This window comes from Lepidochelys kempii, chromosome 2 (assembly GCF_965140285.1).
Source record: "Lepidochelys kempii isolate rLepKem1 chromosome 2, rLepKem1.hap1, whole genome shotgun sequence".
NCBI lineage: Eukaryota > Metazoa > Chordata > Testudines > Cheloniidae > Lepidochelys > Lepidochelys kempii.
This window is the reverse complement of record NC_136381.1, coordinates 211,918,749-211,935,346: the sequence shown is the minus strand read 5'-3', so window position 1 is coordinate 211,935,346 and position 16,598 is coordinate 211,918,749. Positions and strand designations below refer to the sequence as shown.

Here is a 16,598-nt window from a genome sequence, read left to right as displayed (position 1 = left end):
ATTCTGTGCTGTGTCTTTAAGAGAAGCAGCACAGAATTCAGTCACTTTTTGTACCCTTTCGATTCTGGGCTACTGTGTGAGGTGGAGAGGCCCCAGGAGAAACTCAGCCCTGAGGGCCTGTCTAAATTCCAAAAGTCTCCCCAGGCTGCCCTATGGCCGACAGCACGTAGACTGCAACCCCACCCCTGGCATGCCCTTCTCACTGCCAACCAGGGGCCCAGCCAGCCTCTTCCTAAGGAGGGGGTCAAGTGGCAGAGGTCAAAAAGTGTATGGGGCTAAAAGTCTATAATACTCCTTATAATACATGTACAGATAAAGTCTATACATGCCACGTTTGCTCCACACTGACCTATGGGACTAGCTAATCAAAAGCTACACAGCTCTGCGCATATGCTGCATTCCCAATTTCCTCATCGCCGGGATCCTGCTTTACACACACGTTGCATTCCGAGAGGCATGTGTGTATATGGGGTTCCCCCCCACACACACATTTTGCATTGCCATGCAGCAAATGTGTATCTTCCCCAAACCACCATCTCTCCCGGAGTGGGCCTAGAAGTGGAAGAGGTGGAGGAAGCAGAGTGAGGAGATGGCATCTTGGAGTTCTGGAAAGCTGGGAGCTGGGTCCAGGGGTCCCGGAGGCCAGTGTCCCAGGAGGGCACCCTATCCCTGCTCCAGCTCATGCTGGTCACTGACAGCTTCAATAGCTGTTTCTTCCCCATCTCCAAGGACCTACCCTGGGTGAGAGAGACTGGCTGGGACCTCTGTCCCCTCTCCTTCCCTCCCACCAGAGAGACCTGGAGGACTGTTGCTTTAAAAGAAACAACTACTAAAGTTTGGGCCTTAATTTCTTGTCTTTTAATATGATTCCCAGAAAATCAAGTTACATTTTTATTTTATATTACTAATCCAGCTTTGGCGAAGAAATGAACATCTTATGTTACCTGTGCAAAAAAAAAAAGAAAAAAAGAAACAAAACAACAGTAATGTTTTTACTATCCCAGTTGTATAATTTCCTTCTTTACGAACAGATTTGCAACCCTTCTTCCCCAAAACACAAAACTGTGTGTCTCCCAAAGATAATATATAATTGCTGGGGGTTGGAATTAATTTAGGTGAGGAGATCTACACGTGAGTCTTTCAACCCCTCCCTCCTGCCCCCCCACCCCAGTCACATAAATTTTCCCACCTGAATCAATAGAATTACTCCACATGAATAAAGAGAGACAAAGTAGGTGAAGTAGTCTCTTTTAGTGGACCAACTTCTACTGGTGGAAAGAACAAGACTGAGCTATCCACCAACAGAAGTTGGTCCACTAAAAGATATTACCCTATCTACGGTGTGTCTCTCATATCCTGGGACCAACACAGCTATACCAACACTGCAAACATCACACAAATAAAAACTACTGATGTGGATAAGAGCTTTTAGGATCATCAAGCCCCATGGTCCTGATATTGACACCACCTCCATATGCATATAGGGATCCAGCCGCATGGAGCACTTGCAGGATCATGGCTTTAATTTGTGTTGCCTACTTACTACATACTCTTTTTCTTTTGCAATTTGTGTTTTTTATATTTTGTTTTAAGATCCCATTAAGGTTCAGTGGTTACCATGTCTGCTAGAACAGCCCAAGTTCAAATCGTATTAGAGCCAACACAAATGGGCTAGTGGTTACAGCACTACTTTGTGACTCAGGAGACTTGGGTTCAGTTTCCTGCATTGCTCTAGGCTTCCTGTATGACCTTGGGCAAGTCACGTGATGTGAACTCCTGAATGTATTGAAGTCAGTGGTGGAATCCTGATAGTTTTGTCATTAATCTCCCTATCTTTCATCCCCCATCTACAAAGCAGGGATTATAGTAGTTCCTTACCACACAAGGGTGTTGTGAGTGTAAGTACTCTTAAAATACTGTGATACACTCAGATCCTATGTGTAAGGGGACTGTTGCCCCCTTACTAACATTCATTGGGGGTGTTTTGGTTGTCTAGCTCCCAGTACTAAAAAGGGGCAAGGGTCGATGGGGAATCAGGACCCTGAGACTGACAGCCCCCAGGAACAATGTGGAGAGGCCAATGCTCCAGGTCAGCCTGAATGACAGGGCGGGCAGGCTAATCAGGGAGTCAGGAGGCTAGGGAGGTCCCATCCTCCGTGTGAGCTGGATTTGCCTGGGTCAGACAGAGTGGGGCCAAGCTAAGGAGAGAGCAGGGGCCCAAGCTGAGTTGGGGAGCAGAGCTGTGCCAGATCCAGAGGGACCAGAAAAGCAGCCCAGAGAGAGCAGACCCTGTCCTGGGAGCAGAGCTGCAGCAACCAGAGCCAGAGGGGCCAGAGCAGCAGCCCAGGGAGCTGGAGGCAGAGCAGCAGCGGCAGCAGCAGTGCAGAGACCGAGTAGTGGAGCTGGGGCTGGAGGGGGCTGGAGCAGTCTGGAGCTGGGTGCGGTGAGCAGCTGGGGACAGCGAGGGGGACCCTGGGCAGCGGGCCCAGCAGAGGGAGACGCCTCAGCCAAGAGGCTCTGCAGGCCAGGCTTGGATCATAACCCCGACAGGACGGGGTTGACACTGGGAAGAAGGGGCCTATCACTTAGAGCCTGAGAGCGTGTGGCCACCACCAGAGCAAGTGTCCAACCCACAGCATCCCTGCAGCACAGCCAGGCCTGAGAAGAAGGCCTGGGACTTACCAGGAACAGACTGTGAACTGCCCTGGCATTCCAGAGACACCGTTTGTGATGTTCCCTGCCACAGAGCGAGTTGATGTGTTTCCTTTAACCTTTCCCATTTTTCCTTATTCTTTTTAAAGTTAATTGTTGATTAGATAACTTGCATTTGCTTTAACTTGTATGTAATGGTCAGTGGGTCAGAGAAGTGCCCAGTGCAGAGAGAGTACCGCAGAATGGGGACACCCTAGCCCCTGTCCTAGGTGACCGCAGCAGGGTTGGGGGTCGAGCCTCCCAGGAATCCTGGGTCCAGCCTTGTTGGGGTTACGAGGACTCTGCCAGACAGGAGAGTGGAAGGGGAGTCCTCAAGGGAGGCCACTGGGTAAAGGAAGTGGGAGCGAGGACTCAGATCCTTTCGCTAGCCCACTTCACCGGGGTAACGCAGAAGCCAGGAAAGTTCCGCACAAGAGCAGGAGTATTCCCCCGCTTACTTATGGCAATGGGGGCTATATAAGTACATAAGATAGCTAGGAAGTAAAATGTTGTACATATTTGTGCCAACCTTGTGTTCCGTATTTAATTTCTATCTTTCAGCAGACACAAAGAAAAAGAAGAAAAAAGCAAACCACCTGAAATCGTTGGTCCAATCACAATTGTAAGCAAGAATACAAACTTGTAATGATAGTAACTACATGTTGGTCTAGTACACATGCAGTGAAATGTGAGCTTTCATTTCTTCCAAAATCATACTATTCCAGGTTTGTGACATTCATTTTTGTCCGTCAGCTGCTTTAGAATTGTAGTTAACGCTGTAACAGCTACTTACAAATGCTGCTCTCCATGCACATGAAGCGCTCCTAACGCCATCTGTAAGCGTTTCACCACACAGGGTAACCCAGGAGAGCAGCCCCTTGAACTTTTCTATACTTCTTTTATATTTCCATTGATGACGATAGGACATATAATCCAAACTACTATTCTAATGTTACAAGAATCAGAGCATTAACTTCCTTACATTTTATTGTACATAGTTTATTTTATTAACTTCCAGACAACTAGGAAGTCATGCTGGTTTCCACCGAGTAAAATAATCTGATATGTACTTCTTTTACTGATTCCCATCAGTTTCGATATGCAGACGGGCTGGATATAACTCTTATGATATTTGGAACAATAGCAGCAGTGCTGAATGGCGTTTGCCTTCCTCTGATGTCACTGGTTTTTGGTGAAATGAGCGACAGTTTTGTGAGTGGTTGTATATCCGAGGAGAGTTTACGTAAGGAAACTGTTCATATACTTTCTTTATTTTGCTTTTGTTCATGATATGTTCCTCACCCATTTATTTCCTTATGATCACCTTAGCTTTCCTGTGAAAGGAAGGGCTAAAAGTAAGTCTAATTTGTCTGTTTTCTTTTTATTCCCGTAGCAGAGCTTGGATATGTGGGTATTTTCATAGCTAAGTAATGATCATCCTTACCTTAGAGAAAAGTTTGGGAGGTAGTAAGTCTTCATGTTAACTTAGTAAATTTCTTCAGTTTCTTTTATATGTTTAAACTTCACTCATCATGGCCATTCGTTTTATAGGTGAAATTCATCTCTTGCTACAAATCTCACATAAGGCTTAATAGTCCTTGAGAGGACTTAAGCGGTGTTGCAGGCCTCTGCACAGGGATGATTCCACCTTACAACAATGGGCAGTGTCTTCCTGAAAAAATGCTTATGTAGAAGAGTTACTGATTTTAATAAATTCCTATCCCACTATTCTCCTTGATTCTGTATTCGCAAAAAGAAAAGGAGTACTTGTGGCACCTTAGAGACTAACTGCATTTAGCCATATGGAGTGGAAATCTATCAACTGCATGAAAAAACTTGTACAGATACGGTTAGTCTCTAAGGTGCCACAAGTACTCCTTTTCTTTTTGCGAATACAGACTAACACGGCTGTTACTCTGAAACCTGTCATTATGCAAGGCACTGCATTTAGCCATATGGAGTGGAAATCTATCAACTGCATGAAAAAACTTGTACAGATACAGACAGACATCATCTTCCTTTGGTTAGTCTCTAAGGTGCCACAAGTACTCCTTTTCTTTCTACAGATAGTGGTGACCCATTAGTATTCTTCAAGATATCACTAGCTGTGTTGCCTATGGAAATAAAGGCTTCTGCTCTACTTTATTCAGGTTGATGGTGCTCGGTAACTTAATGTTATAACCATGGGTCTGGAACCTCTCTCCCCACTTCATTTGTACAGGTAGAGGACAGTGAAAAAAGGCAGAGCTGGGATGGGGAGCACGGAAGCAGAGGGGAGGGGGCATTTACTTCCCTCAGTGGCTTCTATCACCCTCAAAGAGAAGAGAAGGGCAGAGCATGTAGCCCATGGCAACAAGACTTCTAAGAGCTCTTTGCTACCGGGGAATCCAGACAATGCAGGGAAAAGCCATCCCCGGAGTAGATAGTGATCCATTGGTTTGTGCTTTGTAAACTCATTTAATTCTAGTTACAAATAATAGCCTCTTATTTTTATGGTACGCAGAACCAGAAGGTCACCAGCAATGTACAATAGCCTGAAAGGGAGTTTTCCCTTTCTTACGCTCTCTTTTTTTTAAAAAATATGCACATTTTTTCTGTTTGCTGTGTTATTTTAGAAATTCAGGTGGTGTTTACCCCCGTAGCCTGGAGAGACTCTATGATGCCTACAGAATTAGTGGGATTATTATATCGGGGGAAACCTGAGCAACTAAGGAGGGAGGAATTTTAATCCGATATAAACAAAAACACCTGTGTAACTCAAAGGTCTGAGAAACAGTTGAGAGAAGAAAAGGTCTCTCCATAGGAGATTCAACATGGGTGCCTCTTCAATTGAAGGCAGTGAGACCTTCAGCCCTCTGGCTATCTAATGTATACTCCAGTAAGACAGAGAAGACAAGACTTGACATTTCTGATGTTTTAAAGGTGTTTTTAGAGCTTACGTTTTACCTTATAAACAACCACCATCTTAGCTTATGTAGGCAAAAGTGGATGTAAACTGGATAAATCTGGGCTAAAAAGTATTACCCTGCATAAGTGTTTTTAATGAATATGTTTGTGTGATTATTTTCAGCTATTCAGTGTCGCTTTTGAGCATGAGGGGGTGGGGGGATGCCGAAATCTACATGTAAGTGAAACACAGGCATATAATTTTAATGGTGATATGATAATGTGACAATTACTGAGTTTAACCTCTTTGCTGCTGATTAACACACCAGGCCTGTATGTCAGGCACAAAATAATTTAAATGGGCATAGCAGGTATGCTACAACTTTCATTTTCAGTGGAATGTTGTAATAAATGAAATGATACTGCATGTTGTCACAACACATACTGGTGTGGAGAAACAAAAAATAATTAACAACTTACATTGTTGTATGTGGTGGTGGTGTAGCCGTGTTGGCAGTGCTTAATTTTTGTGCCAGGTCTGAGCCCTGGCATCTCTAGACTTGGCACTTCATAATCTCAGCACCTCTGGATTTGCCACGTCAGTTATGAATGTAAAAAAAAAAATTGCTTGAGCCCCAGCACCTCTTTCGTTACAAATTAAACACTATATCTTGATATCGAGATATTAGAGATGAGGTGGGTGAGGTAATATCTTGTCTCTCTCACCAAGCTTGTCCAGTACAAGCTTTTGAGCTTACCCGGAATTCTTCTTCAGGCCTGCTCTGTGTAAGCTTGAAAGCTTGTCAGTCTTACCTATAGAAGCTGGTCCAATAAAAACATTACCTCACCCACCTTGTCTCTCTAAAAACTGACATAACTTTTAAACATCTTTTTTTTTTCAGCAAGTTCAGTGAACTGCAGTCAGTCACAAGTGCCTTTTGAAGAGCAAATGACAGAGTAAGTTCAAAGTAATTATTAACTTTGCGTTGACTAACAGCTGTTAAGGGTACAACAGATAACAGACTCTAAGTAAACTGCCAGTGGAGATAGTTAATAGCATTAGATAGAAGTTATTATTCATCACCTTTCCTATAGCTGAGAGAACCAGACTTATCTGCTGTATTGAATTATATCCCCATGACTACTTTCACTTCTGTCCCAACCATTTTACCTCATGAATAAAATAAAATGAATGAACCTGATTCTCTGCTCACATACGTTGCTGTAAATCAGGATAACTCCTGCTGCATTGATTGGAGTTACTCTGGTGTAAAGCTGATGAAAGTGACAGAATGGGAAGAAATAGCTGAGTGCTGTGGAGAGCAAATGATGGGATTTCAGGAGCTTCATGTAGAATTGTGAAGTAATGAATAGCCATTTAAACTCCTTAGCCTCTGAAGATGTAACATTTTTATTGGCCTTTTCCATAACGATGATGAAAAGGTTTTAATCTTCATTGCAGAAAAAGATAGGAACTCTGACCAAACAGTAATAGGCTCTTAGATTTACAATGTGTATTGTGCGGAATCAGCTGAGCAGTGAGAGGTCAGCAGAGGACAGAGTGGTGAGTCTGTTGAGGGTGAATCTACTGCTGCCCTTCCAGCTCCTGACTGGAGGGTGACGTAGGGCAGCCAAGAGGGGAAAGCGCTGCTTAACTGGGGGGGCGGGGAAGGAGGGGGAAGACCTGTAGGAACAGCAAAGGAAGCAGTTATTCCTAGTGGTTGGGAGTGGATGTGGTGACTGAGCTGGGTTTCCAGAGCTCGTTGTGACAGGTGGAGTCTGCCTCTGTATAAGAACCACAAATCTCACCTACGCGTGTAGATAGCATCATTTTTATAGCGTAAATAAACAAATTACATCAGACCTGACTCCCAGACATCAACTTCTCTCCAACAACAGAAACTGACCTGCTGCAAAGCCCTGAAATCAATCACCACGCAGCCAGGGGACAGCAATATTATCTGCATATCAGAGGCCTGATTCTGCTCACACTTGCACGGAGTTGAGTGGAGTTATACCACTGTGAAGGAATCAGGCCTCAGCTTTTGCTAGATAAATGTCTGTGGTTAACATCGCCACAGGAATTTGGGATTTTGCAGTGAAACCCTTAGGCCATGTCTACACATATCACGCTGCAGCTGTGGTGGTACAGTTTCACCACTGCAGTGTGTGTGGTGAAGATGCTCTATACCGACAGGAGAGCTCTCTCCCATCGGCATAATAAAAACACTCCTGAGACTGGCATAAGCTATGGATAGAGCGCTGTGCACACTGGGACTTATGTCAGAGTAAGTATGTCACTCGGGAGTGGAATATTCACACCTCTGAGTGATATAAGTTTTGGTGACATAGGCAGTAGTGTAGACATAACCTTAGATGCAAAATTATATTACCTTTTTATTTATAACAATAACCAAGTTCCCTTTCTTCCAAGTTGCCACAACTTAAAATACTTTTTTTTTTTTAAGGTTCGCTTTATATTATGTCGGAATTGGAGTGACTGCCTTAGTGTTTGGCTATCTACAGATTTCGTTTTGGGTTTTGGCAGCAGCAAGGCAGACAAAGAAAATAAGAAAAACTTTCTTCCATGCAATTCTTGGACAGGAACTCAGCTGGTTCGATAGCAGTAATAGTGGAGAGCTTAACACACGTCTGACTGAGTAAGAGTCTTTATATTTTGTTTGTTTGGGGCCCTGTACTGCAGCCCTCAAGTAGTCCCAGTGGGTAGAGATTGCAGAACCGTATCCGTAGTCAGTTTTTAAGCCTTCTGAGAGCATTTCTCTTTGTTCTTGTGCCTGAGCTGTATATATTTCCCCTGAATGTGAAATTCTGGATAGAGAAGAGCAAATGGTTTGGGTTTGTTTTTTGTTTTTTTGCTTCCGTGGTCAAACCAAAAAATCTGAGGAGAAAAATAATTTCATGTCAAAGAAAAACTGATTTTTTTTTTTGGTTGCCAAAATGAAGAAAAAAAACAATTTCTGGTCAAATGAAACATTTTGTTCAACCAGAAACAAAACCTGAGTTTAACCAATCTAACTAAATTTCTAAACAAAACAGTATTTCAAAATGAAAAGTTGAAACATTTTGTTTGGAAAATGTCAGAATGAACCTTTTTGACTTTTTTTTTTTAAAATATTGTATTCACCTAAAAGTGTTCACCAAATTCAACCTGAATTGCCAAATTGATTCATTTAACCAGAAAATATTCACCCAGCTCTAATCCTGGACAGTTAAGCCTTGTTTGCATTAAGAACATTTTGCGGGGCGCAACTATTTAGTAGTGACTAAACTGGGGCTGAGTGGGGACTAATAGGCTACACCTGTGTAAAATGGGCCTTTATACAGGTATTTTGTGGGCTAATACTGCCATCAGTTTCACCACTGGGAATTAAGAGTAACTCTTGCCTTCGCTTGAGTTACTCTGAATTTACACTAATGTAACTGAGGGAATGTCTGCAGTGCTGTTGTTACCCGTGGTGCAGACCTTTGCTGCAGCGGCAGAAGGGGTTTTTCCATCACTATTTTTCATTCACCCCCTTGAGGCAGTTGCTAGGCTAATGAAAGATTTCTTCTGTCATCCTAGCAGTGCCTACACCAAGGCATAGGCTGTCTTAACTATCTCTCCCAGGAGTGTGAAATTTTTCACAGCTCTGAGCAAGGTAGCTGGGTCAGCTGAAGTTTTTAGGTGTAGACCAGGCCTGAGATCTGAACTTGTCGACTACAGCTTTAACGACAAAGAGCCTAGGGTACTCTTTTCCCCCATATTACAGGAAATATGAGCAGACCCAATCTTAAGTCCTGTAAAGTGCACTCACAAACTGTGATAGGGTAATAAATAAATCAAATTATTAGATATCTGCCTGACCTCAGCCCTGATCCTGCAGACGCTCATGTGCTTAAGTCTATCTGAAGTTAATGGGATTACTCACATGCTTAAAATTAAGCATGTACGTAAGTGTTGTGGAGGATTACTTTGTACATTCCTTGCAAATAAACAAGATTGCATCAAAGGTAGTTGATTCCATTGTTCCAGTTAGGAGGATAAACTGAAAATCTGCAAGACCCCAAATTTTTGGCTAGCCACTTGGGCCAAAAGGGGTAACAGTAATAATAAATACTGTGCTACAAAATGTGTATATATAAAAATTAGGGCTGTCGATTTTAATCAGTTAACTCACGCAATTAACTCAAAAAATTAATTGCGGTTTTAATCGCACTGTTTAACAATAGAATACTGATTGAAATTTATTAAATATTTTGGACGTTTTTCTACATTTTCAAATATGTTTATTTCAATTAAAATACAGAATACAAAATGTACAGTGTTCACTTTATATTTTTATTACAAATATTTGCACTGTAAAAATGATAAAAGAAATAGTATTTTTCAGTTCACCTCATACAAATACTGTCACGCAATCTCTTTATCATGAAAGTGTAACTTACAAATGTAGATTTTTTGTTACATTGTTTTGTTTTTGAGTGCAGTTATGTAAAACTTTGAAACCTACAAGTCCACTCAAGTCCTACTTCTTGTTCAGCCAATCACTCAGACAAACAAATTTGTTTACATTTGTAGGAGATCATGCTACCTGCTTCTTGTTTACAATGTCACCTGAAAGTGAGAACAGGCTTTCGCATGGCACTGTTGTAGTTGGCATCGCAAGATATTTACGTGCCAGATGTGCTAAAGATTCATATGTCCCTTCATGCTTCAGCCACCATTCCAGAGGACATGCGTCCATGCTGATAATGGGGTCTGCTCAATTATGATCCAAAGCAGTATGGACCAAAGCATGTTCATTTTCATCATCTGAGTCAGAAGGTTGATTTTCTTTTTTGGTGGTTCGGGTTCTGTAGTTTCCACATCAGAGTATTGCTCTTCTAAGATTTCTAAAGGCATGCTCCACACCTCATCCCTCAGATTTTGGAAGGCACTTCAGATTGTTAAACATTTGGGTCAAGTGCTGTAGTAATTTTTAGAAATCTCACATCAGTACCCTCTGTGTTTTGTCAAATCTGCAGTGAAAGTGTTCTTAAAATGAACAACATGTGCTGGGTCATCATCCGAGACTGCTATAACATGAAATATAGGCAGAAGGTGGATAAAACAGAGCAGGGAACTTACAACTCTTCCCCAAGGAGTTTGGTCATAAATTTAATTAACACATTTTTTGACATGTCATCAGCACGGAAGCATGTACTCTGGATTGGTGACCAAGACATGAAGGGACATGTGAATGTTTAGCATATCTGGCACGCAAATACCTTGTAATGCTGGCTACAAAAGTGCCATGCAAATGCCTGTTCTCACTTTCAGGTGATATTGTAAACAAGAATTGGACAGAATTATCTCCTGCAAATGTAAACAGACTTGTTTGTCTGAGCAATTGGCTGAACAAGAAGTAGGACTGAGTAGACTTGTAGGCTCTAAAGTTTTACATTGTTTTGTTTTTGAATGAATTTATTTTTTGTACATAATTCTACATTCTAAGGTCAACTTTCATGACAAAGAGATTGCACTACAGTACTTGTATGAGGTGAATTGAAAAATACTATTTATTTTGTTTTCTTACAGTACAAATATTTGTAATTGAGAATATAAAGTGAGCACTGTACACTTTGTATTCTGTGTTGTAATTGAAATGAATAGATTTGAAAATGTAGAAAACATCCAAAAATATTTAAGTAAATGGTATTCTATTGTTTAACACAGGGATCGGCAACCTTTGGCATGTGGCCCGTCAGGGAAAGCTGCTGGTGGACCAGGACAGTTTGTTTACCTGAAGCATCTCCAGGTTTGGCCAATCGCAGTTCCCACTGGCAGCAGTTCATCGTTTCAGGCTAATGGGGGCTGCGGGAAGTGGCGTGGGCTGAGGGATGTGCTGGCTGCCGCTTCCCACAGCCCCCATTGGCCTAGAATGGCAAACTGCGGCCAGTGGGAGCTGCGATTGGCCGAACCTGCAGACACTGCAGGTAAACAAACCATCCCGGCCTGCCAGTGGCTTTCTCTGACGGGCCGTGTGCCAAAGGTTGCTGATCCCTGATTTAACAGCATGATTAATGTCAAATAATTTTTAACCACTTGACAGCCCTAATAAAAATGAGAGAGAGAGATAGTTTAGAGTAATATCTATATTATCTTCAGCTGAAAAAATTGCTTTTTTTCCCCCCTTAGAGACATTAATAAAATCAATGATGGCATTGGAGACAAAGTCGCTCAGCTATTTCAGAACATGTCAACATTCACAGTAGGCATAGTGATTGGCTTTGTGAAGGGATGGAAACTTACACTTGTGATCCTGTCCACAAGCCCCCTCATAGTATTATCAGCAGCATTTTGTTCTAAGGTAGGCAAGATTTTAAAGATTTAATATGTAACAAATTTCTTGGGAAAAGGGAATTTCATGGAAACCGGTTTTGCTATATGCTTGCCAAAATTACAGTTACCATAAAGCTCAGATTTCCACTGGTGAAATCCTGTGACTTCATTCTTATGTGTGAATAAACGTACATTTTGATCTCTAAATTACCTAATTACACTTTAAGTGTTAACTTTCCTTTAGTAGGAGTTTAGTAGGAGTAGGCTGCTCACAATTCCTAAGAGTGTGGTTCATGAAAAGAAAAGAAAAGAAAAGAAAAGAAAAGAAAAGAAAAATGCCTGATTTAAAAAAAAAAAGTTTTTTCTTTTGCACAGAGAGACAGGTACATAGATATATTTAGGCCAATTCAAATCATTTTATCTTTAAAAATGGAGAAACTGTCTAATATTAATTAATATTAGAAAATCTCTTCATTTTAACAAGTAAATTATCGAGATAAATACTGTGTTGTCTTTATTAATAACAAAAAAGCTTCCAGTAGGCTCATCAGAAGATGATAGGAAAGAGAATGATTCTCCTAGCAATGATTACCACTGATTACTACGTTTGGATTAGATACTTATTCTAACAACGATCTGACTTTCACTATATCTCAAAGGCAAATCTAGTAGGTTTTATTCATTTATTAGAGTGATAAAAGAAAACTCTGAGACAATAAGCAGCTAACACATGCTCAGGGCCATTTATTTACTCTAATACATGTCATACTTTGGATGGCTTTGAATCACATACAATATGGGTAACAATGTCAGATTTCAATGATTAACATAACTAGAGAAGTTTAACTTCTCAGACAAGAGATACAAACACAGGATAGCTATTGATCACATGTACAGAGCACATCATGTATGACATGTAAATTTGTATAATGCTACAGCCAGTTTAATGTGCTTAAACCCAGTTAAATTTCAGAGTCAAAAAAATAAAAGTCTCAAATCCACCCAGTCGGGTCCTTATTGAAGGCAGTGCTGGAATCCAGATGCTTAAAGACATAACAAAATGGCTTGAAATGATGGAATTGTTAGCAGTAGGACAGAAATAAATAAAGATGGGTCTTAAGGCCACATGATTTAGTGCTGAGTCAACCACTCAGGCCTGATCCTGCATTAGGATATGAACCCATATCCTCTTTGAAGTGTGTAACCTATGGCAGGATGGATCCCTAAAACAAGCTCAGGTGCCCATTCCAACTATTATTTTCACCTCTGTCTCATCTACAATATATACTTCGCTGCCTTGCCATGAGATAAAATACCCAGTTTGATACCCAATTAGCAAATATTATCCTGTCTCTGACCCCAAAATTCATCAAAAACTTTGAAAACTATAAGCAGCATAATTGCCTTATGACACTTTCCTTCCTGTTATTCCCAGACCTCTCGAGCTGTTAATTTTTGACATTTTTAGAATGTTCTAGATTATCAGTGTATGAACTGATACTCTGACTCCTAACAGCCAGGGGCGGCGACTTATATGGGCCCGTGGTGTCCGGACTTCAGCAATATTCAGGGCCCAGGGGCCCGGCTCCACCAATGTTTGGGGCTGGGTCTCTCCCCCGGCCCTACCTGCCACCCCCGCACACCTCTCCCGAGTGTCCCTCGGCCCCCACTTGCTTCCCCCAGTGAGGCAACAGTGAGGGGCAGCAGCAGGGGAGGAGGTAAACATGTGATGGTAGCCCCCCTCCTCACCAGCACCCACCACAGGGGAGGCGAGGGGGCTTCCTGGACCTGAGAGGGGCCCTAGGAGCACATGCAGTGACAGTGGTGCGAGGTGAGTGTGCTGCCGGGGGAGTATGGGGGGCCCCTCCCCCGGAGCTCGCTGCTGTCGGCGGGGAGAGGGCTGGGGGGAGTCCTCCTCTCTGGCCCCAGGCCCAGGGCAATCTGCTTGCACCCCAAACTCCTCATCCCCAGCCCTGCCCCACCCCAGAGCCCGCTCCCCCTGCACTCCAACCCTCTGCCATACCCCTGAGCCTCTCCCAAACCCCTCAGCCCCAGCCCCAGCCAGAACCCTCATCCCCCAACACCCTAACCCTCTGCCCCAGCCCTGAGCCCCCTCCTGCATCGTGAACCCCTCATCACCAGCCCCACCCCAGAGCCCTCACATTTTTAAATTATTTTTTAAAATATATATCGGCTTACAAAGCAGGTGTTGGGGAGCAGGACTTGGACCTGTTCTGGGGACCACCAAAAATTATACAAACCTGCCCGTCCCTGCTAACAGCTGAAAGTAGTCACTTTTTGCTTAGCAGCTCTGAGACAATTTACATATAAACTTAATTCCCCAGAGGATATTCTACCTTATTATCTCTCTTCCCCTTGACCAAACTGAGGGATTTAAGGATGTAGGCGACGGTGAGTAGGGCTGGCTGCAAAATAAGAATTCCATTCTGAAGTTTCAACATTTATTTTTGTTCTGCAACAGGACAAAACAGACCTTTCAGGTTTTTTTTTTAAAGTAGGGCATGAGAAACCTACCCCAGAACAGCCAATAGCCAGGTGGTTAGGGTACTCATCTGTAATGTAGAAACTATAGGTTCAGGTCCCTGCCCTGATTCGGAGCAAGGATTTGAACATAAGTTTCCCACATCCCTGCTGAGTGCCTAACCACTGGCTATTCTGGGTGCTCTCTCATTTTCACCAGAAATCCCATTCTGGGCAAAAGCTTGGTTGAAGCCAATACGTTTCCATAAAGGTTCCGCTTCAATGAATCTTTTCTGTTGAAAAATTTCCGAGCAGCTCCAGTAGTAAGTTTGAATCTGGAGTAAAAAAAAATTTTTTTTTTGTAATATTTAGCCTGAAAAAGATATATTTAAGGGAATTAGGTATATTTCTTAGTCTCAGTTTTCTTGTATTGTCAGTGATGGTAGTAGGTTTGCAGTAGCACCTAGAGGCCACAACAGTATCACGACACCATACTACTCGGTGTTACGCACACACACACACACATAACAAAAAGATAGTCCCTGTCCCAAAGACTTCACAATCTCGGTAACAGATTATTTGTAACAGGTAGTGGTCCTCCTAAACACATGACTTTATGATTTTAACATTGTCTTTTGATATCTTAAAATGTATAAATGAAGTTGAGAAGATTCAATAGCTCTCCCCCAAAAAAACCCCCCTGGGCCTAGCATTTTTCTCCTGGCCTCACTTGGCCCAGAGCAAGGTCTCCAGGTGTGGTGCTGGGAATCCCAATTAATGAACATCCCTGCACTCATCCTGTTTAGGAAGGTCTAGTAGACTGCTGGGACAGAGTTTATAAGATCTCAGATCTTTATGCTTCTAAGATCTATTCCACAACAAGTTCTGTACATATGGAATAGCATTTAAAATGCTTCCTAGAGGTCCAGTTCTGTAAACAGTATTGAGATAGTGCATACTTTCATATGCATGGTAGTATTTGCAAGATTGGATACTTGCTCAGACACAGAATAATGCCCCAGGAAGCACTTCTAAAGATCATTGTGAATCTGGCAGTTCTGAGCTCAGAGAGATCTGCCACTTTGACCTGCTTGAGTAACATAATAAACATGAGGTATAGAGCTACTCTCGATTTGTCTGTGAAGTTCACTTCATTCTGCTCCCATTGACTGTAGATGATCATCACATTAACCAGTAAGGAGTTAACAGCCTATGCCAAAGCAGGTGCAGTAGCAGAAGAAGTCCTGTCATCAGTGCGAACTGTTGTAGCCTTTGGAGGACAAGAGAAGGAAATCAACAGGTCTGACTCTCTCAATAGTTAATGACTTCTTTAATTTATGACTTTGTCTGCAGCCACAATGACTAACATATTTGTTTGTCTTTTTAACAGATATACAAGTAAACTAGGAGAAGCGAAAAACCTTGGTATAAAAAAGGCTATTGCTTCTAAACTGTCTGTTGGTTTTTTGTATCTAATTATAAATGGATGCTACGGGCTTGGGTTTTGGTATGGAACTACCTTAATTCTTGATGAGAATACTGGCTATTCCATTGGGACTGTCCTAGCTGTAAGTGTCATATTTTAACATCAGTGTCTTTCTACTAACTAACTTCATTGTGAAGGTGATGCTGAGTCTATGATATGTTGGCTATAGGCAGGGACAAGAAATATCGTATGTATGGAGAATCCACAACTGTTCAGGAGCTGGGTTCTTTCTTTAATTTCCTGCAGAGTTAGTTGTGTTCTGTAAAATATAAGTTAAAATTAAGTTCCTTGCCCTTTTGGTTGTGAAGTTGTGTTTGGATACTGGGATAATGGGCACTAATATAAGAATTTAGATAGGTAGAAGAGAATCTTCACAACATAACTGGTTTGCTGTTGTCTTTTTAATGTAACAACAAAGCAGATGTAAAATTTTCCCCCATTCTTCTCAGTGAAGTGTTCACTCTGAGGTCAAATAAAGATGACTTAAATCTACCTGGTTTTGTACTTCACAAGTCATAGCTGTTTCAGCTAACATGCTTATCTAATAGAATGAGTCAAATAGTGATTTCTTTCATGGTATTAGTTTGAATTTATATAAAAATTTGTCTCTGCCATATTTGCATCTCTTCTGTGTTTGTTTTCAATGAACATTCATGCAGTTTGCTTTACCAGCACAAATCTGCATAGAAGATGAATGTTAAATTTACTTTCCAGAAGCATTCACACTAGACA

At 42.0% G+C, this 16,598-nt stretch overlaps 1 protein-coding gene across 11 annotated transcripts in view; it reads left to right on the top strand.

The window, feature by feature from the left end:
* Positions 1 to 16,598, top strand: part of LOC140907554 (ATP-binding cassette sub-family B member 5) — a 70,147-nt gene that overhangs the window by 12,021 nt on the left and 41,528 nt on the right. For 9 of the 11 annotated variants that reach the window (XR_012157531.1, XR_012157532.1, XM_073333753.2 and 6 more), the window contains exons 3-9: positions 3,253 to 3,313; positions 3,784 to 3,934; positions 6,480 to 6,534; positions 8,046 to 8,237; positions 11,756 to 11,927; positions 15,556 to 15,680; positions 15,771 to 15,948. Coding sequence is in view for 9 of the 11 variants with exons in the window: in XM_073333753.2 (XP_073189854.1) it covers positions 3,253 to 3,313; positions 3,784 to 3,934; positions 6,480 to 6,534; positions 8,046 to 8,237; positions 11,756 to 11,927; positions 15,556 to 15,680; positions 15,771 to 15,948 (934 nt within the window). In the remaining 2 variants the exon portion in view is untranslated. Of the gene's footprint in view, positions 1 to 3,252; positions 3,314 to 3,783; positions 3,935 to 4,757; positions 4,842 to 4,953; positions 5,816 to 6,479; positions 6,535 to 8,045; positions 8,238 to 11,755; positions 11,928 to 15,555; positions 15,681 to 15,770; positions 15,949 to 16,598 lie in introns of those variants that run through there. The other 2 variants (XM_073333762.2, XM_073333756.2) reach the window with 2 other exon arrangements.